This window comes from Cuculus canorus, chromosome 3 (genome assembly GCF_017976375.1).
Source record: "Cuculus canorus isolate bCucCan1 chromosome 3, bCucCan1.pri, whole genome shotgun sequence".
Taxonomy (NCBI): Eukaryota; Metazoa; Chordata; class Aves; order Cuculiformes; family Cuculidae; genus Cuculus; species Cuculus canorus.
The window spans coordinates 39,273,705-39,299,693 of record NC_071403.1 but is presented as its reverse complement, the minus strand read 5'-3'; the positions used below and the strand labels follow the sequence as shown (position 1 = coordinate 39,299,693).

The window sequence follows — 25,989 nt, the reverse complement described above, 5'->3', positions numbered from 1 at the left end:
CACATCAAAGGAGCTGATCTGGCATGAGAACCGGTCAAAGTGAGCTGGTTAATTCATGGATTTATTACTGAGGTCGGTTCCCATGATTGTCAGTGGGCAGCAGCCACTGCTGTGTCGTAATCCTCATTCTCTTGGTAAAGCACACACTGCCTTAAAAAGGTTTAATGACCCAATAGTGATTTACTAATGGGAATCTTTCTTGTGTGTTTAGCAGGCCTTGAAGGAGGACGGAGCAGCACATGAAGGTCAGTTTCCAGCAATATCAAGATAATTTTTTATTTGCTTTATTTTGAGATTTCTGTTTCTAGCATTTTAATCCACTAACTGCAATAGTAAATGGAAAGGAAAGAGTCATTGTGACTGGGCAGGTACTGGACTGGTGATAACACGAGGAGGAAAGCAAGCAAACACTAGTGATGGCAGATCGCAGCTGAAGAGCTGAGGTAATTATCAAAATCCCCACACTTTGGCCTTTCTGACTGGTGAAATTAAGAGTGCAGCAAGAGAGACTGGGACAGCCTAATGAAAACTCTGGCTGGCAGCTGGTCCGTGCCACCAGCCGCTGCTGAGGCCGCTGCCCAGCAGCCACCTCTCGCTGTGGTTGCATCCTGTTTATTTTAGGAGAGGAGGGAGAGGGCTGCCTGGTGGCACAGCTGCCCAAGAAAGAGGGCAGAGGAGGGAGAAGATAGGAAGTGGCTTTGCCTATCCAAAGGAAAGGAGATGCTACTTGCACCCAAGGAGCCGTGTGCTCTGCTGCCCCTCCTTGCCACCACGGTGCCGCTTCAGAAAAACAAACTGAAGAAAACCCAAACAAAATAAACTCCCTTCTCTGCCACCAAAATATGTTTAGAAAGCAAGGAGGGGAAGGGGGGGAGAAACATTGTTATTTTATTTTAAGGTTTGTATATTAAACCTAAGAGTTGTGCTGGGAAGTATCATTAAAAACTATCTGAACTACATGCAGACAACAGACCTCATCTTTCTAATCTAGTTGCAAAAGTGTACCTTAAATACATAGCATTTTGTTTTAAACTCCTGGAGGGAAAGTCCTTCTCCTACAAAAAAAATAGTTGTCTCTCTGATAGATGAAAAAAGTACATGATTCAGAGTTAAATCAAACTAAGAAGAAAAAAAAAAATGTAGGTCTTTCTGCGATCATAATTTTGTCTCCTTAGATTTATGGACTGCCTTGTAGTCATTTATTAGATTTTCACCTACCACACAGTAATATTCTCTATGGATATTCTTTACAGTAAAATACTTTTCCTTACATCTTCCAGTAAGACACTGTTTTCTGGAGCAGTATGTTTGTTCCTTGGAAGGAAGTCTTATTGTAACATATATGAAGATGTGGGCAGTTAGAAATTTCCCATTTGTTAGGTGATTGCAATCATAATTCCAGTATTGGATCAAGGTATTTTTTTTTTACCCTGAAGTCTTTCCTTCATAGAAGGGAAATGCTGTGTATAGACTGTGTAGAAAGTGAAATTAAGTGAACATTTCAGAAGGACTTTCCTGTGAAATACTAGTAATAGTGGTGTTCAAATAAACATTGTCTAAACATTTAACTTTGCTTGAATTTGGTATCGGCAGCTGTAGCTGTAAAAAAGGAGTCTGCCTCTCCAGACCATGAAAGTAATTCAACTGGAGACATTTCCTTTTATTTCCCATATTAATTTCTTTTTGTTTCTGATTTTTAAATTTGTGGGGTACAGCACTAGCTCACGTGTCCTAGCTTTGCACTGCTATCATGAATGCAGAAAAATATCCCTTTAAAAAGAAATTATATTGACATAATCTTATAATCACCGCCACTGCTGCAGACAGACCATTAAGACAAAATCTGAAGTTATAGTTAAATGAGGTGTTGACTGGTCTTAGTTATACAGGATGGACAGATGATAACAACACATTATCATCAATTACTTTGATACAGTTCTGTTGTTTATTCAGGTGAGGAGGAGGATGATTCTATGAAAAAAAATTAGACCACATGAAAATATTATTAAGCTTCAAATCACAACTCTCCAAAGATGATGCAGTATAGAGAAGGAGAAATTCTGTAACCTGGCCAAACTCATTTAGGGCCACTTGAGCAACCTTTGGTTTCCCAGGCATCTGCACAGGGCTGGCAGAGATGACAGAGGACACAAGGGAGACCCACACCTTTCAGAGTGATTGTTGAAGTCCGGCTTAAGACATTGCAAATACTTAAGCAACTGAATGCCAAGGAAGTAATTGTGTTTAGACATTAATAGCGTTTTACAACTATCAGTAGTAGCAATTGGGGGAGGTAGGGAGCAGGGCAAGAAAACGTTACCATCTCCACCCCAAAAATAAAAAAACAACCCAAGAAACTCCACTCGAAACACCTCTTTTCAGATAATGATCTTTCAACATTTTGTTTTATTTGTAAGTCAGAAAAGCTTGAGTTTACTCTCAAGTTGACATCCAAGCAATTCTGACACCATGCTGGTGCTCTTTTCCTTACCATTTCTGGTCACGGTCAAATGAGTTGCTGTGGTCATCCCTTTTGAGACCTTTACAGATTAGCTTCCGAAACACAAGTCTTTGCTGTGTAAAATGGTGAAGCAGAGGAACAGAGTACAAGTAGAAATTCCAGCTTGAGTAAAAATTCAGTTGAGTAAAATTACGCAGGCTCAGACAGTAGCCTCCGACAAATGAGGCTGGGCACATGAAGCTTGCAAACAAAGATATATCAATTCTTCATCTTTTCTTGAAGTTGGAGAAAACTACCTGTGACTACTAAATCACTCGGGTCCTATTGTGAGGACCTATAGGCTAACTGTGCCTATAGGAGCAGATGACTAATGAGAATGGTGCTTACAGAGCTGGTAACGGTCCACTTAACGCTTCAGTGGTATTTTCTGATGTAGTATCTTCTGATGATTGTATTTTCTGATGAGGTATTCTTCTGATGAAAAGGCGCTTGTGACCTTTTTCTGTTATCAAGAAAAAAAGGTCTCCTTTACAGTAGCCCTAAGACTTTGCTAATATCCACCTCCCAAGCTTTGGTAAATGCCCTTTGCTTATCTCATAACATCCTGATTGAAGTATCATCTTTCAGAATAGCTGCAAACAAACATTTTGAAGGTTCACACTAAGGAGACAGCAGCATGAACTGGCACCTCCTGGCACTTCCTGGCAGTTGTTCAGACAGATGTAGTCACAGACAGGATATGATTACTCTGCTTTGAATATATGCATTCAGCCCTCGGCCACAGTAGCCGGTTTTCCTTCTGCGACAATACCTACTGCCGGATTTCCTCCACTTGCAATCAGAGCAAGGGGAGGACAGGCAGCACTGCCTCTCAGTTGCCCATCTTCTCTCTAGGGTAATCATCTCAGTGCAGGGTGACTGTGTTAGTCCCACAGCTACAGCAGCCTAAGTGCTTTTTATTTGCACTGCTTAAGGGTATGGTTTCGAGCCTGCTAATGCTGAGTGACAGAATTTGCTCCTGGCTTTCTCCTCTCAAGAAAAACATTCTAGGAAATTGCATAACCTCCTTTGATGCTCTTGATAACTGGAATTTAAGGTTGCAAACCCACCCATTGTGAAGTTATTCAAAGCCAACTGCTTACTGTTGAGCAAGCAGCCTGATTTGCTGTCTTGTGTTACATGCTATGATCTGGTTCTAAATGATATAAACTACCAATGTTCTTCTTCCTCCAAGTCCATTCATCACTGAATGCAGAATAAAGATAGAAAAGGGATGAAGAAAGGTTGCATGTGCACAGCTGTTAGTCCTATCTTTTTGATCTCAGTTATACCAAGGAAAGAACTTTCCCTTGCTCTGTTTTAAAAATATTGTAGACCTTTTCATCTCTGAGCTATTAGCACAACTACAACCAAAGCCATCAGAAGCTATTACCCTCCCCTCTGTTTTTAACAGCACGTGTAAAATATGCTTCGGCACGGATTTCTCACTTGGTAAATCTACTGTCACAGAGGTAACGTTCCCAACAGAGGCGCTGGACTAAACAGGCATAAAGGCTGAGATCCAGCCTCATGTGCTGGTCCCTTCAGGTGATTCAGATTAAAAAACAAAACACAACACAACACAAAACAAGAAAAGAGAGGAAACATCAGCAACTCAGCACCCCTGAATTTGGCCTGTTTTGCCAGAGTGAAAATAGGGTAAGCCTAAACACACAGGCTGTGTAAATCCATCCATGGCAAGCTGTTTCAGGGTACTAAAATAACTATGCTTTTACCTAATCCATCTCTTAGAGATGTTTTTTTCAACTCCCTTCTTTAGAATGAGGCAAAGTGTTACATTTGGGGCAACAAACAGTAATGGTTTGGGGCACATCAATTAAATTGAAGCCCTCGGGTAGAACTAAGGAGCTGCTCATTTCTAGCATGAGATGATGCATGAGAGACCTCATACAAGGCTCTTAGAGGGCAAATTCTACCCCAAACAATGAAACTTCAAGGAATATGAAGGATGATTTACAGTGCAGGGATAGTAAGCCTTTTTCTCTCTCTTGTCTGTTTTCTCCATGGGGCAGCATTATGTTCAAGCAAATCACAATCCCTCTCCTCGCCTGGGTGCTGGAGACCAATTGGTGCAGGCAGGGATGGGAGTTATGTGTTCAGTGTTTGGAAGAAAGGGATGATGGTGAGCGAGTCACTGAGCCAAGGCTGTGTTTTGGCAACAGATGAAGCCTCTGTCCGGCCGAAGGGTGGTCACCCCGTTTCTTTGCCTCAGTCTTGTCAGCTCTAATTTGGGCATAATAATCTCTTAGTGTCTTCTGGACATGTAATACTCCGTGCTTATCCTTCCAGACAGAGCTTTTCAAGCCTTCTACAGACAGGCTTTGCAGTTCTTAGGTGAAACAATAAAAAATCTGTGTCTCAATAAGAACTAGTAAATTAGAAGACCAAGAACCGGGAGGGGGGGAGGGGAAGGGGGTAAACACCCTCTCTCAATCTAGGTATTTAATGATGTCATTGAGTTGAGAATTCCCCCTTCTAAACATAGGTCCTTAGTGAGAATCTGAAGGAAAGCTGAACCTACAAACCCCAACGATTCTGGGGACTCTATGGGATGAACATATAAGTTTGTATCCTTAAGTATACTGTCAATACAGAACAAGTTCACAAGCTGAAGCTTGTTCACTTACTCCTTTTTTCCGCCTGTTTGAGAACATGCTGTATAAGATGGGCTTCCTGGCTGAAGAAGGGGGGCAAAAGAGGACAGAGCAGCTGATGGGCTTGTTACCAGTGGCAGAAACTAATGAGTATTCCTCAAGAGCAAACAAAAACTGCAACAAATCATCCATAAAACGTAGTCAAAAAGGACTTCGTTTAATTAGTGATATGTAAAGACTTTTGCATAGAAAATAGGTTAACAAAGTAATGCATAAAAGACCCACTAGGTACAGTTTTTTAAAACAAATATTTTAAAGTATATTTTGCATAATGTTTAACATTCTCAATGCTTATTGCTTTCTCCACACAGCAGAGAAATCAAGTGCATAATAATACATGCTGTGTTTTATTTTTATTTTTTTTTACATAAAATCTCTAGTTCTTGACTGGGTGTATTAAAATACTTATGTTATTTTAAGTCACTGTAGTAAAAAATGAAAGCAAACCATATTATGCAGCAATAGTTGTCTGGGTATTGACAAAATAATTTACTGACATCCCCCTCAATACATTCATTTTGGTTTGGAATCAAACCTACATTACAATGTTGGCATGTCAATAGTCAATTTAAAAATCGTCCCTACCATAACTCCATTCATACCCAGAGTGATCGTTCTCCCAGAAGCCGATAGTGAGAAGAGGGATCTTGTACAGAATTGGCTAAATGTCCAAATACAGCTAAATAAATTAATTTGAACTCTTGCAACATTGAGTCTCTTGTATTGGCACGAATCAATCGTATCCAAGTGTGCACGCTTTAAATAGGTGGTTACTTCTGGGTGCTTGACAAATTCACTGTTTGTGCAGATACACACTAGCACCATATTTAAGCCATAAAAAAGGGCGCCTCAAGGCTTACAGGCAGTGCTGAAACATTCATTAATCCCAGCACTGATAAGATAATTGCTTTTACCAGTGCTATGCTAGATGTCACAATTTGGCAAGCCTGTACAAAGAAAGTGAACTAAGGAAGCGAGAACTAGGCCTGTCAAATTGAACATTCTTCCTCGGCAATCTTTTGGCTAAAAAAACATCTCCACTTCAAGAACACCCTCTTCCTTGGAAGGTATCCCAGTTCTGAAGTTGAACACAGGATTTTACCTCTCTTCCATGCCATTTACATATCTGTGCAATGTTATTTGTTTTAGCAGAACACACATATATATAATTTTTAAAAAATTATTTATTATTTTTTCAATGTCAGGCACTTACGAAACTCAAACTCTTTTTCTAGCCTGGGGAGACCTGGTAGGTGCGATCCCTCACCTCTCTGCCAAAGAAGGATGCATAGCTGGATAATTATTAGTTCTAGTGTCTACCTATTTCCCAGGAAACCTCTACACGCCGATATGGTCACGTTGTTTCTGAAAGTCATTGCTGCTCCTTCAAGATGCCTCCAGTGAAACAAACCGAGAAGATATCACCTCATGTCCTCTCTGGCACCTGAAGCGAGGATAGCTGTGCTGTGCTGTTCCTTGGCAGGCTTGCCAGCACCTCTCAGACCTTTTGCGTGAAGGTGGCCCCTCATCTGGACCAGGAAAGGACACGCCGAGTCCCGCAGGCTCGTGCATGGGTGTGTTGGGGCATGTGGGGTGTGTGTGCACGCGAGGAAGAGGGAGCTGGACCAGGAAGGGAGGGTGGGGATTTAAAAGGCTCCAACTTCAGTCCCCCAGGGTCGGTATGGTTTAGTGCTGGCCCCGCTGCCAGCCTGCTGAGGGCTGGCGGTGGCTGATACAGCCAACGGAGGGGTGATGGCTGTTGCTGCAGCCACGGCAGCGGCAGCCGCGCTGGGAGGAAGCATTGGGAAGGCGCCAGTGAAGGAGAGGGGGAAGTTCTGGGCAGCTGCTGTGGCTGCTGCTGCCGCAGCGTGAACAGTAGCTGAGAGGGACAAGAGGGAGGTAGAGAGAGGTGGGACACAGGGAGCGACACTGCCAGCAGCGGGGACTCTGAGAGCGGCATCAGCATGGGCGAAGGTGGCTGTGAGCAGGGCTGAGCCATGGGGTGGCACATCTGAGGAGAGTCTGCATGGAGCGGTGTCGGAGGCGTGGAGTCCATTCTGCTGCAGCAAAGCAGCTGGGAGGTGGTGAAAAGCAGCTGCCCAGTGGTGAGGGTGCAAGGGGTGGTGGTGGTGGGCCATGGAGGAAGTCATGGCAGCGGCTTCCCTCTGAGAGGCACAGGTGCTCAGGTGAGACACGAGTCTGACACGCAGGGGGTCGGATGTGTCGAGACCTTCCACTGAAGTCAGGTACCTTGCGACTTCCGTCAAGCATTCCCGGAAGCCAATGCTCATGAAATCCATGGCCAAGGAATGAGCATCAAAATAACCTACAAGGAGAAGGCAAAAGATCTGTTGAGCATTGAGCTGGCTTCCCAGCTGATGACAGGTGACACGGCTAAGCTGGTGCTCGCTCGGCCACCAGAGCTCTCTTTACAGGTTAAGAATTGCAACGTGAAAACTTTATTCTCTTGATCCGTAAATGATTTGTCTGACCATCCCTGTAATGAAATAGGTTTCAGTTGTTCTTGCAGACAATATACAAATGAAAAGAATTAAGTCTGTAAGTACTTGTGATATTTAAGAAGATATACGATGCCTCTCCTGAAATTCCTCAGCAAGCTGCTGCAGTGTAGTATTGACCCTGTGCGTGTGTGTGAATGGGATGTTTATCCACACAAAGAAACAGGCTAGAGATCAGAGAGTTTGCATGTACTACCCTGCCTTTTCTTCCTTACACTAGCATTCCCAGTAATGCTCTCAAACTATTTCTCAACATTGTGAGACAGTTGTAACTGCTGCCGGGGTCCCATCTACTTCACAGAGTCATTAAGACAATATGACATACGGTGTTACTTAGCTACAAACTAAAAACATCTTGTCATGACTCTGCACACACACAATAAAAAGCTTTACTGAGAAAACGTTTTATGTAATGCCATTGCTAATTTGGAGATGGAAGACTGACAGTCATATGGTCTGTGAGGTATTTCAACAAACAGCGACTGGAGCTCCACAGGCTTGGGACAAAAAAGCATTTGAAAAAAAAAATGATGAAACGCACATGAAAAGATATTCCCTTTTAGTCTAAAAGGGTCTAACATCAAATCTAGTGCGTCTGTTTGCAGCTCATCACCTACAAAAACCTATTCAAATTTTTTTTTTTTTAATTTTCCTGTTTTAGTTTAAAAGTTGTCTGCTTGGGGGAATAATGTCCTACCCACTCCCAAACTTTAATGGTGGATTTTCCTCTTGCTTTCAGTGAAAATTCTTAGGTATGTGTGACTCTGACGTGTTTGTATAAAAAGATCAGCTGCCTTTATTGTAGAGGAATGTGGCAGCAATACCTGCACTAGGTCTCTCTCTGCCATAAAATAATCTCATTCTGAAAAATGGTAGCAAGGTATACAGCTGTTTTCTCCTTTATCAACTTTCAGGCAAGAAAAGAACTTTTCTGTCACTGCACGCCTACATTATAGAATTAACGGGCACATTTATAGCCATTGCCCCAAATGCCCTGCCTGCTCTACACTCCTTCTTGCCAAACTAAAACAATTTTTATGCAAGCTGTCTTGCCCCTCTGAGGCTGTATGAAACCCGAGAGAAATGCTGCTCTGCCAGCAGATCAGTGAGCATGAGGGGTCGAGGACTCGCCCCAGCAAGCACTAATTCCTCGCAACTTTTTTCCTGCCAAGTCCACTGCAACTAACCGACCTGTGGAAACACTGCAGTTTGAATAAAATCCCGAGAAACAAATGCCAGGCAGGCCAGTGGTGGGAAGCTAGCAGGGTAACTGCTTGGGTGCCAGCTAGCCTGGCATGGGGACTGCCTCCACGACAGAGGCTCCAGGACCTCCGGCAGCTTCAGAGGGGCTGATGCACAGCCAAAGCCACCTCCCAGGTCTGGCCACGAGTCAGCCAGCCTGGGAGCCCTGAGAGCATGCGGTTCAAGCCAGGGCTTCTCAGCCTCCCTCCCTCCGGACTGGAAGAGACGTGGTTGTCATGAGCTTCCTCTGCATCTAAGCTTCTGGCTCTGTGACGAGCCATTCCAAAGCCCTGGTGATCCTGGCTCCCTCTCAGTCTCCTGTGGTGGCCGAGACATGAAAACAGAGGGGAGATGAGAGCTGGGACTCCCAGGCTCCATTATGTTTTGATTTTGATGATTATCTTTTCCAGGTTTCCCCTTTGCTGGCTTCCCCCATCTGAGACAGACTGAAAAATGCTGTTCTGTGTTTCTTTCCGAAACCCAAGAACGTCCTCCGCCACCACCCACACATATACATGACAGTGTCTTGTAGCGAGTAAGAACTTTCAGTTTTACTTCAGCTATCCTGGTAACCCACCAGCTCTGCACAGAGGACACCAGCTAAGTCATTTAAGCTGTATTAACTCATGTTGCTGACCCAGGCGTCAGTCACCCAAGCTACATTTCCAGCGAAGCTGCAATAAAACCACACCGAGGTCCCAGCAAGCGACTCACTGTTGACAAATTACTCCTCCTCTGTGCTTGCTTGCATGGTCAGCAAAAAGCCCTGGCCCCAAGCCAAAATAGTAACTCAATGTGAAGAGGAGACCGTTGCCCACACCTGCGTCAGGGCAGCAGAAACACGTACCCGTACGGGACCTCAGAGGTGGCAGCCTGACTGTGCGGGCAGCTCTGAAAAGCAGAGGAGGGACGGCAGCCACGTCAAGTTTTCTTTTGCTGTGCCCACCTCGGGCTCAGCATTCTCAGCCCTGGCTCTCCTAGCCCCAGGCTTTCCCCATCGTGGATGTCCTCCATTTCTGTGTGAGGAGGAAGAGGATGAGCTCTCCCTATCCCTCTATGCAGTGGAGCATAAGAGCGTCAGGATCCACTTCCCCCTGTTGCAGTAACGGTGTTTATCCATAGGAAAAATGATGGAAGTCAGTTTTCTGCTGATCTGAAACAGTGTCTGGCTTGGAAGATGAGTACAAAGTGGGAATAACTATGCTTGCAAATAAACCAAACATCTGCCTTAAAAACACCCTAAAAATGCTATTTAAAGCTGTTACTTAGGTTGCAAAGTAAAACATTAAGCAAGCAGGAAATACAGGCTTAAACTTTGCCCAGTACTAACTTGCAAACCTCTTTTTCTTAAAGTTTCTTAATCCATGCAGTGAGATTACTCTTATCTCTGGGTCAGAAGGAGAAGATAAATTCGTAGTATTTGTGAAGCAGTTAGGTATTATACTGACGTGCAACCCGCTATGGACTGCAAGTAGCTGTGTATGGCGTGAAGGTAGCTGCAATTGCCCACTTGCTGGCGGCCAGCTCAAGTGGATACAAGCCAGCATCACCTCTCCCTGCACCCAGACACTTCATTCTTTTTTCTTCTTCACACCGCCCACCTGCAGCCACAGGCACGTAGGTGTCAGCCAGGGCAGGGACAGGCACAGCAGTGTTGGTGGACCAAGGAAGAGTCTGCAGGACCCCTGGGATTTCTAACAAAATCCGGCTTGTCTTGCCGCAGCTGGAAGCCAAGGCTCTGCCGACACCTCTCCCTGTCCAGCAGCTTGCATCCTAGGCACTTTGTTCCCTGCCACTTGACCTGACCCAGTTATAACACAACCCACGGCTTCTCTCAGCAGCTGAACGTCGATCGCCCAGCGCACCAAGTGTGACACAGCTTGTGGAAAGCCAGCTAACAACAACACCATTAAAGATGACACCATCATACACACACACAGAAGATCTGAATTCAAATTGCACAAGCACGACCAATTCTGGCGTTTCGTAATTTTCAAGAACATAGATTTACCAACTAAATAGTGCTTTTTAAAGGACATGTTTAGATATAAAAATTAACTTCCTTAAAAATTCAATTTTACATATTTTCCAAGGAATCAGGAGGTGTGCCTGTTAAATGAAGGGCAATAAAATCCCTTTCACATCTTATAGAACAAGCCACCCATATATTTTAAGCTTAAATTAATTCCTATCAAAAGCCTCTTAATGCCTAGAAAATATGTATGTTAGTTCAGTATTAATTTTCACAAATAACAGAACACCAGCCTTCGACATGCTTTCCTATAACCATCTGTTATTAAGCACGCACTGATTCCGAGCTGAGTTTTGTAATTGCTGCAAGGAACAGAGAGGAGAAGTAAAACAATCATGGGCTAAAAATTTTTAAGTTTAATCGAAAAAGGAAGAGAGAGAGCAACAGACACCTCTTTTCTACCTTTTACCTGTACAGCAGAATGGATCAATCAAAAATTGGCTGGTTTCTGTTGCACCAATTTGAACCGTAATCATGGTCAATGGCACAGGACGTGGGACCGCGCTTACAGGAGGCCAGCAAGTTTTTCAATTCAAATAAGTTCCAAAATCATGACTACACAAAATACCTCGTGGGTGGCTGAAATCATTTGGCCTTCAGCCTCGGGACTGTCAGCTTGCACAAGTGAGGTACACTCGACTCCCAGCAGCCGGCTGATCTAATGGGTCAGCCAGGGCAGCCACTGCGTCACACCAGCACCCATTAACAGGGAGCTACCCAGATCTCTGACACACAAACACAGCACATAAATATGCGTGCAGAGAGCTCTGCCAGTCTCTGCCTGTCTGCTTTATCAAATACCTGGAGCTGTATATAGCAAGATCGGGTTTTGTTCTGGTGAATGAGACAATCTAACCTGGCATTTAAGTCTTTGCAGAACAAAGAAAATTCACAGACAATAATGAAAGTTCCTCTCCATCTACTTCCTTTGGTATAGCTGCTGGATAATGAGGTTTAGCATCGGTTTTGGGCTACACAATTGTTGCCACAAACCTCCTGTTTATGTTTGGTGTTTGTGTATTTGTTTTGTCTCCCTGTGCAGATTTCAGTGCTCTTTGGAAACCCCAAACAAATCTCTGACTGGGCTGCCTGTGAATGAAGCCTTTACTCCCACAGTGTTATGAAAGCAAACACAAGCCCAGGGTCAAGTGCTTCTTTTGTCCCAGTAGTTCTTTCCCACGAGTTCAATCCTGCCATTAGCATTGATTTCCACTCCTTTAATCTGGAAACGCCTATCACAGCTCCTCAAAGCGCTATTTTTTGGCTGAGATTTCCCCAAATATTGGGAAAGAAACTGTCAGCTGCTTACCTTTACCTCCCGTCGCCTGCAGCATCTTCAGATGATCCACTGTCATTTGCAGTATTTCCGCTTTTTCTAATTTGGCAGATCCCTTTGAGATAAGAAACTCATATAAATAAAAGCTTACAAATACTAGAAGCTTTAATTTGATATACTTTCCACTGAGCTCAGCCTTATGGTTTCAATTTGCCCTATCATTAGGACATTCTCATCTTAATTCTTGTATGAGCATCTGCCTCCCAGACTTTGTCGAAGGACTAATGGTATCTCCTTTCTAGGGATACAAGCAGCAGCAGCACAATTTCACTTTATTAAGGCTATAGCTCAGCATAGCTCTGGCCTTAAAGACAGTGCAGAGCTGACATCTTCAGGAAATGAGAGAAATACATAACTTTCTGGACTCAGTTTTTAACAACAGATGCAAACGAAGAGCTGGCAGGCCAGGTCTGCACAGTTATTGATGAAGAGGTCTTCTGCAAACTTTTTTTTTTTTGCTTTTACCAGTAGGTGTCCCTGTGGACACATATCCAGAAGTATCCCCCTTTCTTAATTGCCTATTAATTTTCAACATGTCATTTGGCCACTGAATATTCTATTCTCATTCTCGACTGAAAAAACAACCGCACGGTCCACAGTGTTTTAAGTTAGCAAAAGGCCTAGCTGGCAGTGTCATGAAGCTAAAAACTGTGAAAAAGAAAGAGTTTAGCTCCTCTGTCAGTAAAAATATTTTCCGTTACTGAGGGTGGCTCACTGAACTATGAAAAAGTGCTGGAAAAGTATAAAATACAACTCAAAAGCTATCACTAATATATTAATCTATAAATAAAACTATTTTGCGTGGTAGCTTTCATGTCTAGATCTTTCCACATGGTAGTTTCAACGTGTGGAGCACGCTCAGATGACCAAATTTACCATGCAAATGTTGTTCCACTGCAAGAAATTATGCCTTGGCATCAGTTAAAACCAGGGCTGCACAAGCCGCAGCCACTAGCTGAACGCATCCTGCAAGCTAAATTTTTCTCTTAGGTATCGCCAGGGCCACCTCACTGCCGCTGGTCATCCTGCAGCCTCAGCCGGCTTCGCCCAGGTTGCAGGCATGCAAGTTAGGTAAGGCTTACACCCTCCTCCACAGCCCAGCTTCCCCAGGGACTCTGGAGAGCAGAGCAGTGGTTTGGGCAGGGAGGGAATGAGGGAGGCGGAAGCGAAACTAAACCTCCAACTTGAAAACCTCAGTGAGCTGAATGTCAAGGAGCTGGACTGTAATGACTTTGTCCTTGGCATACCACAGAAAAATGGTGGAGCTTTCCGAACAAAATACAGGGCGCACTCATTTTTAGGCGAATATATTTATTTCCAATCTGCTTATTGCTTTCAGCGCTTTCCTCACATAAATGTTGGTGCGCATGTGAATTTTTGGTCAGTATTCCCCGTTTTGCATGCGACTATATCCTGTAGCTTTCTCAGGCTTCATCTTTTCCATAGACACAGTACAAGCCGTCTCAGTGCGAGTGACTAATAGCTAAAAACTGCATGGCGCTGGGTAATTTCCAAAGGCTCTGTAGGACTTGTTTTACAGTGTTTGTGGTTTGCAAGAAGTAAACAATAAAACGGGACAAACAACTGTTGTCTCCTGCCCCTGTTTATCTAGCTGAAAATACCTTTGTCACTCTTTTGCCAGAACCTACACAACGGCACAGTTACAACTATGAGCTATTAAAAGTGTATTGCAGGTGACATGAGTGATGCCCTCACTGTGATTACAATACTTAAAATGTCTTTTTAGCCAGCTTTTGTTCAGAGCAGGGATGTAACAGGCCTAATACTGCGCAGTGCTTGCCATGCAGGTACTGCTGACATTCAGCGCCTCGCAATCCCGCTCTCAAATTTTACTTTCTGTTTTTTATTTTACTATTACAAGGAAGTCAGGTTTTTCATTTTCAGCTTTTTAATGACACATAGCATCAATTGCGCATATCCATAGATCTTCAGACGCATCCAGTAAAACTGGAACAAGGCTAAATATCGAATCTTGCTAAAAACCACGATATGGAAAAATAAATGAATAATTTAATTTGAATGGCATAAACAAAATGCCCTTTCTACTGGGCAGGTTGTATTCTAAACTTTTGGTCTGTGATTTCATTACCAAGAAAGTCAGCTAGATCCTTCCAGCCCTCCCACTGAGTACTTTCTCACTGAAAGTCTTTGAACATATCACTGACTTCACTAGCTCATATGACATCGGCCTATTCCTGCTCCTAATGTGCCAGTTCGAAGGAATTGTTTAAAACAAGAATAATCCAGAATGACTATTCCCTTTTGAGAAAATTGGATTGATTAGTTTTCAACTGAAATTATAGATTAAAAAAAAAAAGGTTTCTTAAAGTAGGAGCAAAGCAGATTATATTTAAAGATTTAGACGGCTAATTGACATACAGATTTGGGGGAGTTGGGTTGGGTTTGGGTCTTTTTTTTTTTAATATGGAGTAAAGCACATTTTTTAACAAAACCACTACTGGAATTCATCGAAAGAACAGAGGCAACATGAACACAGTTACCCTTCAGGGAAAAACAAGCCAAAGAATGGAAATGTTTTTCAGCCTTATAATGAATTACGTTTCTAATAGTTTTGCCACAACAAAGCATTTTATTGAAATGCCTGCTTTGTGCCAGATCAGGACACATACAATATTATTTTAATGAGTTTTACAAGACAACTAACGTTGCCAGATGAGATACAGAATTTAAAAAAAAAAAAAGAAGGCTTACTTGTTTTTCAAAAGCAGTTGGCACAAGCCGCCGCAGCTCTGATAAACTGTTATTTATACGATCACGGCGCCTTTTCTCTATAATCTGTTCCCAAAAAAACAGAACGCAGTAAGTTTATAAAAAACGTTGAAGGGCAAAATCACAGCACATATGCGAATTGTCACACAGGGAAAGAATTAAACGCAACATACCCCTCTTCTTTTCTTTCTGGCCATAATCTGAGACGTCGTTGTTGGGGAATTTGATCGAATGACAGAACTATTACTTTGCCTGCGAAACAACAAAAGTATGTCAGATGTTGCACAACTTGACACTGTTCTTTGAAGATACCTTAGATCACCATATTAAGTCTGCATAGTCCCTCTCACGCTTTTTTCAATGCTTAGAAGATGTGCTTTCACTGCATGGCATTTTTGGAGCGCGAGAGACATTTCATTTTTTACTGCCCCAGCATGTACTTTGAATTGACAGGACACTCTTGGAAACAAAATCACTTTCTGGAGATAGCTCAGTGTCGAGCTCAGCCGATTTCATTTCAACTACATATAAAGCCCTGCCTACCAAATACAGCCTGAAGAACCAAGTCCAAAACCACGCAAAGCGTCTATACGTGCTAACAGCAGTGGAAGTACATGTATCTGACACCACAACCTCTGCCTGGCCTGCTAGGTTTTGACATTCCTGCCCATTGCTGCAAGAGTCAATAGATACTCCAGTACAAAGCCAGTCCCCAGCCCTGGTCTGCTGTGTCGTCCTGCTGCAAGAACAGAATTCAGAATCCATTTAAAACTACACTACCCACAAGTATGAGAAAGCTTTTGTTTCACTATGAGTGAGGAGAAAAAAAAAATCTAGCAACTTTTCATACTAATTTAGTCACTGATGCGGACGAGATGGGGCTCTGGTGTGTGTGCCTCTACGTCGGCAAGACCAGCTTTGAAGACCAGTGCTATGTACGGTACAGACTGCTTCATTCACTGACCCCAAATTATCACAATAGATTTTGGAAGAGGCCTCATCCAGTCTGTAGAAGGATTCAAGGAGAGCCTGAGACTTCAGGGTGGCCCAAAGCAACAGGGTTTCTTTGTTAATGACAGCCTGATTTATTCCTGGATACATTACTTGTGCTATATCTGACTGTGGAAATTCATTAATTGTATCACTTGCTGCACTAATTTATGTTCTCCAAGACCTGAGGAACCCACAGCACGTTGAGGTTGTCGCTGTTACAGGAGCTCCCAGGCTGTTCCTCCTTCAGCAAACACCAGGACTCGCCCTCGCCTGCGCTTCACACGGGGTTTGCTGAAGTTACCATTTAACCGCTGCGGATGCCTGCTTGGTTTCTACAGGTGATTTCCCATTAGTGTCTACTACTTTAGGTTATTCGGCCCGCCCAGGACCTATTTTAGAAAAGATCTGATGGAAACCGGCAAATTGAGCAGAAATAACGAGCCGCAGCTTTGGTGGCTCAGAAGCCACTCGAGCGCTCCACATGATTTTGCGGCCCGAGCAGCTGGATCGCTGGCAAACTGTTGGGGAGCTATGGGGAAGCCCTACATCGACCTAGAGGGGGATAAAACCGCAGCCGGGGGGGCTGCCCACCTTCCCTAACAGAGCGGCTGGGTGTCCCCTTCATTCTGCCCCATCCCGAGGCGCATCCCATCCCATCTGCATCCCATCCCACCCGCCCGCGGAGCCGGAGGGTGCGCCACTTACCCCGAGTAGTTGTTCTCGCTTCCCACGTCTATAGTCTCGTCCATATCGCTGTCTGAGGTAGTTTCCTCGCAAGGTCGCTTCATGGTGGGAACGGGACGCGCCGCGGCTCAGAGCCGGGATGGAGGCAGAGATAAATAAATCCGGGGGGATGGAAGAAAGGGGAGGAGGGGGAGGGGGGATAGTCCGGCACGGCTCCGCACCGCCAGCAGAGCAAACCCTCTCTGAGCCGCTTTCCCACGCCGCGGCACAGCCTCAAGCCCGATGTCCCGCCCCCGGCAAGGACCGCCCCGACGGGGGTGATGGGCGGCCGCCCTGCGGGGGTCCCGGCAGCCCTGACCCACGTTTGGGGGGGGCGGAGATGGGCAGATGACCCCGGTAAGGGGGTGAGGGGGCTCGCTCGTCGCTCGCTAATCCCACCCGGCATTTAATGAGGGGGGTCGGTCTCGTTGCCCGCGGGCTCCGAGCTGGAGCAGCCCCGTCCTGGAGCTGCCGCTCCTGGGAAGCAGCGGAGTGTGTCGTAGGACACAGGAAGGAGAGTCTAGGAGCTGTGTCAGCCCTGGGAAATGTATAAATCCTGGGAAAGGTATAACTCCCGGGCGCGTTGGCCCCGTCCCGCAGGGCTCGCCGAGGGGCAGCGGGCACTTGCCGGGACGGGAGCCAAGCACGGCGATAATCCCGGCTATAAAGGACTCGGAGAAAGCTTAGCGGCTCCGTTACCGGCTGGTCTGTAACAGCCGGGTTTTATTTTGCTTTTGTTCGGGATCTCTCCTCCTCCCCCGTTTGTTTTGTCTTTTCTAATTCCGGATTCCCGGCAAAATACATTCAGGGTTATATGTTCCCCGGTATATTCTCCACAGAAATTCAATCTTTCGCTTTCGGTGACTATCCCCCTTTTCCTTGTTTCCCCCTCCGTCCCGTTTGCCACTTTTCCGGGGGCATTTTTCCTCCCGCCCCGGTGCCGAGAGGGGTCGGGGGCGGTATCACCGACCGGGGCAGCACCGCGTTCTCCCGTCCCTCGGGGCGCTCGGGAGTCCGCAGGGCTTGAGGCCAGCGGCAGCACCTGCCGGAGACCGAGAGAAAGGCGTCAAGGAATCGCCGCAAAACGATGCGGCTGAGAGCTTCGTGACCTCCGAAACTCTTTCTTTTTTTTTCCCCGTGAACACCCTCCATCTCAGCCTTTAGACGTGGTGGCACGCCGGGTGTTTTGCCCTTTCATGTGGATATCGCAGTTATGTAAAGGAACAGCGGGATTTCATGCCTCAGTGCCCTACCGGGACATCCTTTTCATGCCCGTGTTTGCAGAGTTACTAAAGCTCCGTGGCTACTCAGACAGCCGAGGCGAGCGCCCGCGGGACAGCAAAGGGACCGGCTTGGGTCGTGTTCACACCACAATGGTCCCTTTGACGGGTTCTTCTGGCTCAAAAAAAAATCCCAACAAAAAACCGAAAAGAAACCACCAAAAACCCCCTAAAAAGCCAAAACCCCACCTCCCCTCCCCAACAAATAACCAACAAAAAAAAACCACCACCAAAATGTATCGAGACCTTTCGGGAGGAGCGGAATAGCAGGAGCAGCCTGCGGCTCCCGGCTTCAATTTGAGATCCGGCAGCAGACTCAGCAGTTTTACTACTCGGCGTGGGGTTTTCTAGATGAATAAAAATGATAACAATGAGCGCCAAACCTTCCCTTGGCTGCCTGCACTGCAAGGACACGGGGGGACCCTCGGGCCGGGGACGCCGCGAAGCCGCTTTCGGAGGGGGTCGAGATTCGGTAGGTCTGAATTTAAGCCCCTGGTATCTCTCCTGGGCGGCAGCAGCTCCGGGGGGCGCCTGCAAACGCTTCCGAAACGGGGCAACAGCGGCTCGAGGGTGGCCGTGTGAATCCTTGCTAAAATATTTCAGTCATCCGGGGATATTGGTGCATTTCCGAGCTGTCTCGGGGTTTTGCACGGAAATCTTTAATGTCATGCGTCGGTGCTGCTGGATTTGTAATTTCTGCTCACCCTGGAAACCGTTCCTGTTGCCTTACGATTCCCCCCCCGCCCCCCCGAGGCTGCTTTTCTCCTACAGAAACCTGAGCTATCCTGTTTACCTCCCTGAGCAGGGCTTGTGTCAGTGTTGTTTGTCGTGGATCCGGCTACTAAATCCTTCTGGCAGCCTTGCTGAAGGCCTTCCTCTGGGAAGCTCCTAGGCAATTACTGTTTCAATTTTGTCCAGACTAATTTCTTTCTTTCTTTCTTTCTTTCTTTCTTTCTTTCTTTCTTTCTTTCTTTCTTTCTTTCTTTCTTTCTTTCTTTCTTTCTTTCTTTCTTTCTTTCTTTCTTTCTTTCTTTCTTTCTTTCTTTCTTTCTTTCTTTCTTTCTTTCTTTCTTTCTTTCTTTCTTTCTTTCTCTCTTTCTTTCTTTCTTTCTCTCTTTCTTTCTCTTTCTCTCTTTCTTTCTCTCTCTTTCTCCCTTTCTCCCTCTCTCTTTCTTTCTCTCCTCTTTCTTTCTCTCTCTCTTTCTCTCTCTCTTTCTCTCTCTTTCTTTCTTTCTTTCTCTTTCTTTCTTTCTTTCTTTCTTTCTTTCTTTCTTTCTTTTTCTTTCTTTCTCTCTTTCTCTCTTTCTCCCTCTCTTCCTCTCTCCCTCTCTCTCCCTCTCTCCCTCTCTCTCTTTTTTCTCTTTCTTTCTTTCTCTCTCTCTTTCTCCCTTCCTCTCTTTCTGCCTTTCTTTCTTTCTTTCCGCCTTCCCTCCTTTCTGTCCTTTCCAGCTCTCCCTGCCCCTTGGGGCAGAAGGCCGGCGGCCCTCGCAGGCTGCTCACGGGGCCCCGGGCAGGGTGAGCTCCGCGCCTGCCGTGTCCCCCACCTCTTGCTCGGTGAGATCCCTGGTGGAAATAGGTCCTGAGACTCGCGCGTCTCTCTCTCCTGCCCCGGTACAGTCTCTCTCGCAGGGGAGTGACTCGCTCCGCTCTCAGCGAGGAGCGTTGACAGACCTTCACCTGAACTCCAGAGAAACGCATCTTTTCTCCGTTCCCTCCGAAGCAAAACCACCCGCCGGCGCTCCCTGTATCCCGCAGGCGGCTTCGTCCCTTTCCCTGCCTCGGTTCTGAGTTCTTTTTGGGGTGTTTCCCCCCCCCCCTTTTGAAAAACGTGGTGCGAATAAAACCTCGTCGCGGCTGAGCCCCCCGGGACGGGGGCAGCGGCGTCCCCGGCAGCCGCCGAACCGGGCGAGAGTTTTGAGAGCTGCCTTGCGACATAAGGGCAGCAGGACAGTTCTCTCTCCGTCTGTAGAGCCCTTCTGACACCCCTGCCCTGAAAATGAATCCGTCGTTTCCCTGAGATTTAGGGATTGCCCCTTTTACGTAGCCGTGGGACGTGTAGGATTAAACAGTTAGGAGTTCGAAAGAGCATTTTATAAAATGATCATGCTTTCCTGAAGGCGCTGAAGTTTTATCCAGGAGCTCTCGCCAAGGGGACTAAAGAATCAAGATGATCAAGAGTTTCTCTGCTAGACATAGAAAACACCCAAACTTTTAGTCTTGCAGCATGTTTTTTTTTTTACGCTTTACCCTCTCCCTTTTAAACAAAAGTTTGCATCCCATTTCCTTCACCCAGTAAGGAGCTTCTTAGGAATAACCATTCTGTTACTTCTTAAGTTACTTTCTCCTATGTTCAAGGCCAGGTTGGATGGGGCCTTGGGCAGCCTGATCTAGTGGGACGTGTCCTTGCCCATCACAGGGGGATTGGAGCTGGATGACCTTTAAGATCCCTTTCAACCCAAACCATTCTATGGTTCTGTGATTCTATGATTAGAAAGCTCCAAGAATAGTAAAGTAAGACAATCTGCATTCATGGACTACACACAATGAGGGGGTGGTTTTTTTTTTTCCTTGATGGACTCAGCATTAACTGCCAGGAAAAGCTGAAAAATGAGAGAAAAACCCTTCTTGATTTTTTTTTTTTTTCCCTCTGATGTGATTATAACTAAAAGGTTAAGATGATTTCTGGCTAAATTGACAGACTGAAGAAAGAGAGCTGAGGAAACCATGTGTTATGAAGCTGAAGGAAGTAATGCTTAAAAAAGGTGGATAGCCCGTAAAATGTGTAGCTTTGCCTAGACAGTGGCTGCACACGGGTGGAAGTGGATGCACAGCATTCCACACATTTTTTTGCGTGTGGAGGAGTATTTGACTATTATCTGGGCTGTAGGACTTTAGCCAGTAGGTCAAAGTAGGGGCAGTCTAGGGATTGCTAGGTTGCTGTGGTACTGCGATAACCACATAGAGACTGATAGAATTGTGCTGCCCTGAGATGGATGCGATCACACCAGTAGGTCACTTCAGCTTACTTCAGGGAAGTATAAGAACTGCATAGTCATTTGCTATAAGAAATTATGATTTCAAGGTGAATAAGAATTTTAAAAAGTAGGTAGGAAGGAAGAAGATGCATTGGGTATTTATAGATATTTCTCAGTGACATTTTCTAAAGCTTGTCATTGAGTTACACCTCTGCAAGTCTGATCTTGGTGAGGTAATATAGCTGACTATCATGTTTTTAGGCTGACCATGAAAACAGAACTCCAGGTTCGCTGTGATGTATCACTCTACTTCTCTGCTTTTGGTGCTTACAGAAGTCAATGAGTGCACTCTCCTGGGTCGAGTACTTCTTCCCAGCCCCTAGTCTATAGGTGCTGCATGTTTGCCCAGTCTTCCCATTAAATGCATGAAATGCTCTCCTTGACAGCTGTCACTAAGTTGCAGGTGACAGGGAAAGACAGGAACACGTCCTCTGGCGTCCACAGAATCAAAGACTGAGAACTGTGCCATCTGGTGATAAGGAGGATGATTGTATAGCACCCTAAGGAAGGGCTGCTGGAGAGGACAAACCCTGCAGGTGAAGAGCCTCATCCTTAACTCTTTGCACCTTGGCACACTTCCTATGTGAGCTCAGGCACTCAGGACAATTAGTTAAATTAACAAAAGGTGTAAATTAAAAGTGTCTGTGAACTGTATTGAACCTCAATTTGCATGCTTTTATTCACAACAGAACTGGCTGCAATTTGATTTAAATTAATTCACTTTCAAAATAAAATAGCACTGACTAGAATAAAAGCAGCTTTAGTTTTTGAATAGATGCCTATACAGAAATGTTTGTGGTTTAACTAATGCTCTTTAAAAATTAACTCTATTAATTTTCCCGAGCATTTCCACCTAGCCTAGCTTGCTTTGTCTCTCTATTCTAGTCCCCTGTCAGTAAAATGGAAATAGTAATTGCTTGCTAACGTTTTAAAGTCATTATGTCAAAGGCTCTTGGTAACTGCAGCATTTTGTCTGATACTCAGGATGTATCTTCTGCAAAAGCCAGATCTTGATTTTCTACACATGTGCAAAATTCTTGCCTGCTAGCATTTTAGGAGGATAGTACCCGGCTGCATATGACCGCAGGAGACATACAGCAGTGGAGAATTAGGGCCTTACTGTGAATTTTAAACTTTCACTGAACATCTCCTGGGCTTTGGCTCTGTGTTTTATTCAAAGACTATGGGCCAAGATTTAAGAACTTTCTAACTTTAGTCATCTTAATGAACAGCTTCAGTGGTGTTAATGGGAATTAGGGCACACTCTTTGTTAATGGAAATTGAGACACTTCATAACAAAAATATACAGAATATATAACACTCATAAAAATATACAGAATCAAGTCTCATGGTTTTCTGCACAACACAAATTATGAACGTTAATATGTTTTAGAGGTAGCTCCATCAAAATCCGTAGAACTGTGGCAAGAATAACATTAACATATTATAATGAAGATAGAGTACTTGTGAAAATAAGCACAGCTTTCTCATTGAAAGTATTTTCTGTTTAAGTAAATTTTCACAGTGGTGAAGCATGGTTTGACTTGCTAGTAAATGTGGCAAGGCTAAACGCATCCTGTGTCAAAAATTAGGACCATCTTGGATTTTTTTTTAATCGACACTTGGTGGGTTTTGGACTAAAGAAATTCTTTCTTTTTTAGTTCCTTCATCCTGGTCAGCTTTCTTCAGCATTTTCCTTCCTTCTTGAAAATTTGCACTATGAATGGGACTTCTATTGTGCTTTTCAGTTGGCAAAAACTGGAGAATTGTCGTTATTTGAGTTTTGTTGTTCTTTTAACATAAAACCCAAATGCTTTCCAGAGAGTTAGGAAGGAACGAATTTTCAGGGAGCGTGAAGGCAACAGCAGTGGCATTATCCACGTTTTCTTTATGAGACAAAATAGTGGATCATCTTCAGGCTTCAAACTAGCGGTTAATTATAAAGCACATCACCTAATACTCTAAAAATACTCCTTTCTGTTGACTATGCATATAATAAAAATAAGCAAACCCAGGTATTCTGGCTAGATCCACGATATTTTAATATACTTCCTCAGTAATAGTGGCACCTGGAAATGACCATGAAGCTGCAGATCCCAGAAAGCTATGTAAGTAAAAGGACACACTAAACGTTCACTTGTCGGGAGAAGTCATGATCTCTGGAAGAAGAAAATTATTAACGAAAACATCTTCCAGGTCTCTGCAAGAAAACATGTAGGGTCAAAATGCATTCTCAGCTGTAAAATTTGTACCCAAATTAAGCAGGCATAAATACAGTCAAGAGCTGGAGTCTTCCATCACAGAAGAGTTTGTATCGTCGTCTTAAGCCAAAGAGAGAAACTGGTTTTCCCCAAACTGAGAGGTTTAAATACTGCCATGAACGTGTGTCCATGCAGAGAACAGTTAATTCTAAACTGCAGAAAGTTCCATTTTGCCAACTACTCTCATTTTCCAAGGGAGAGAAATTGCCTGTGTCTTAGTTGTGCTGTTTAGTGCCTCACAGCTGCCTGTGCTTAAACAAGTATTTTTGCGATTCTTTAGTTAATATCACATTTGATCCTGCTGAGCTTAATCGGGAAAACCTGTGTTAACTGAATATGACTTTTGCTTCAATAAAGAAATTGAAGAGCTCTGTGTAGGAACTGGGTTTAATTCCAGTTTTCTTCTCACTTCTAAAAGAAAAGGATACCGTCAAGGTATTTTTTATTTATGATCATAAACGTTTTTCTGTCCTCCAAAATATTATATTACTTTGGTAGTACTTTAGTTTAACGTCTTTCTGATTAATTTAATTTTGTCTATCCTTTTTTGTTTACGCACAGTTGAAAATAAATGTCATTCTACAGGAAAAAGACATCAGGCTTTCTCTTCGAGAGGGAAGCTCTGCAGCTCTGAGAACCAGTCAGACTAATTGTCAGTGACTTAAGAAGCATTCACTGTTCTTTGTGGTGCAAGGGATTAAAAAATCCGTGCAGACTGAAGGCTTTCCAAAATGCTAAATGCTTTCTTTTGCTTAGTAAGTTGTTTTCTTGTGTTTCATTTTTTTTGATGGCAGATGTTAACCAAAGAACATTTAGAGTTACTGTGAGAGGCCACTTTAGTTTTGGTCCTTGCTGGTTCTGCGTGAGTGTTGGTGCTTACCTTTGCAAGGAGTGGAGTTTTCATTTTTCGGATCCATCCTGTTCCTGTTTTGGGCTCCATCACAGGACCCGAGGCAGCTGGCAGCTCTTCCTCCTCCCTGTGACCCTTCTGGAGCTGCAGCAAATGGGCACTCCTTCCCCTGCCAAAACACCGTGAGGTCCTCCAGTGTTTTTCTCCTGGTGTTGAGGATAAAACAGATGGTGTTATTTCATGTCTCTTCCCTGCAGCGCCCACCTTAGTCTCTGTTGCATTGGTTTTGAGCATAGAATGCTTTTCTTACTGAAGATTTAACTTCCTGTTGTGGTTTGAGGGGTGATTGTGTGAGGCTCCCAAACATGGTGGCTGTCTGCGATGTCTGCTCAGACTCACCATACCGATTTTCCAGGCTCAGCAGATGCTCCCCAGTGCAGAGTAGCTCCAGTATTATCCAGATTATGTTAAAATAGCACCGCTAGTTTATCTCCTATATTACCTTTATATTGTGTCTGAGCATAAGCATAGATGCGGTAAACCCTGGGTGCCTCCAGGGCTGCTAGGTATGTTCATGTCCCTGAGCTGCTAAAATGTTCCCCTCAACCTTGCTGGCTGGAAGCCTCACACCAAGGTGCTTTGGAGCACGTGATTTTTTTTTTTTTGAGGTGACATGTCAGAGCAGTGGCAGTTGGACTCCACCACCCGTCCACTTCTGTGGGCAAGTTGGGTTCCCGCAATCAGGGGGGGATTTTTCTTCCCTGATAGGGGAATTCCAAGCAAGAGCTGCAGCCCGCTGGCTCTGTCAGGGAGGAGGGAGGCGAGAAGGACAAGCTCCAGAAACCTCCCTGCTGCCACCCTTCCTCAGCTGCCAGTGGGGAGGAGAGTCCAGGCAGGTAGTGGGGCTGGAGAGGGTGAAAGGAGGTAGGACATTTCCTCTGAGAGAGTAGGACATTTCTTCAGGCAGAGTTTGTTTCGAGGAAATGTGCTGGGCAAACTCTCCTGCTCCGGGAAGGATTCTGACACTATGGAGAACAAGGGAAAATCTTCTTGCTGGCATTGAGTAAGGAGAGGAGGTTGTAATGCAGAGCAAGTGCCTTGCTGGAGGCAGTTGCCAAATACCTGCCTATCTGAAATAGGTTGGTATCCGTGCAATGGGCACCTGTCACTAATATGCTCTGCTTCTGGAGTTAGTGAGGGTTTTACTGTGGTTTTGAAAGGGCCAGAGTCCTTGTGATTTATGAGTCCACAGGCTCATCTGAAGTCCATCATTTGTGTTATTAATGTATCAATATTTATTTGTTCCACACAGCAAAATGTAAAATAGCACAAGTAATATGTATTTAGATTTTCGGACCACTCTTCCAAGCAGAGTTTCTCCAGGAATCTGAACTTTCTACTAGTTAAAATTATCTCAGATAAAACTATTGCTATGAAGAAAGAGAGCTAACTGATCAAATTCAAAGAGGGTGCCAGTGATGCTTTACGGTCTAGTGAGAAGTGCCTGAGGAAATTGTTGCTTGGTCCATTGATTTATTCTGTATTGGTCTTAAATGGGAAGTAAGCAGGCTACTGACACTAAAGAAAGCATATAAGATTATTTGAAAGTCAAAAGATCTGGCAACAGCAGTGAGGATGTGGGCATGACGAGAAGCTCAGGAAACATCCTCAGGTGCAAGGTGAATCATGAGAAATGGGGGTGCACTCCAGTGAATGGAGGGGACACAGGGTATTTCTAACATAGCAAGTCTATAAAGTGTCCACCATAGCTGGTCTAATGGCCATGAACCTG

At 44.6% G+C, this 25,989-nt stretch overlaps 1 protein-coding gene and 2 long non-coding RNA genes across 3 annotated transcripts in view; 1 reads left to right on the top strand and 2 right to left on the bottom strand.

Moving 5' to 3' along the window:
• Positions 1–5,317: 5,317 nt before the first annotated feature.
• HEY2 (hes related family bHLH transcription factor with YRPW motif 2) lies at positions 5,318–18,420 on the bottom strand. Its single transcript, XM_009562896.2, has 6 exons — positions 18,298–18,420; positions 16,754–17,813; positions 15,229–15,307; positions 15,038–15,121; positions 12,278–12,359; positions 5,318–7,501 (listed from the first exon to the last, which is right to left on the bottom strand). The coding sequence occupies exons 2-6, from the start codon at positions 16,834–16,836 to the stop codon at positions 6,822–6,824; spliced, it is 1,008 nt and encodes a 335-aa protein (XP_009561191.1). The 5' UTR covers positions 16,837–17,813; positions 18,298–18,420; the 3' UTR covers positions 5,318–6,821.
• The window catches only part of LOC128851780 (uncharacterized), a 32,678-nt gene continuing 25,082 nt past the window's right edge, over positions 18,394–25,989 (top strand). Inside the window, exon 1 of the long non-coding RNA XR_008449220.1 lies at positions 18,394–18,523. This is a non-coding gene — a long non-coding RNA (uncharacterized LOC128851780). The remainder of the gene's footprint in view (positions 18,524–25,989) is intronic.
• Positions 19,561–24,785, bottom strand: LOC128851781 (uncharacterized). Its single transcript, XR_008449221.1, has 3 exons — positions 24,508–24,785; positions 24,228–24,403; positions 19,561–23,245 (listed from the first exon to the last, which is right to left on the bottom strand). It is a non-coding gene; the product is annotated as an uncharacterized LOC128851781 (long non-coding RNA).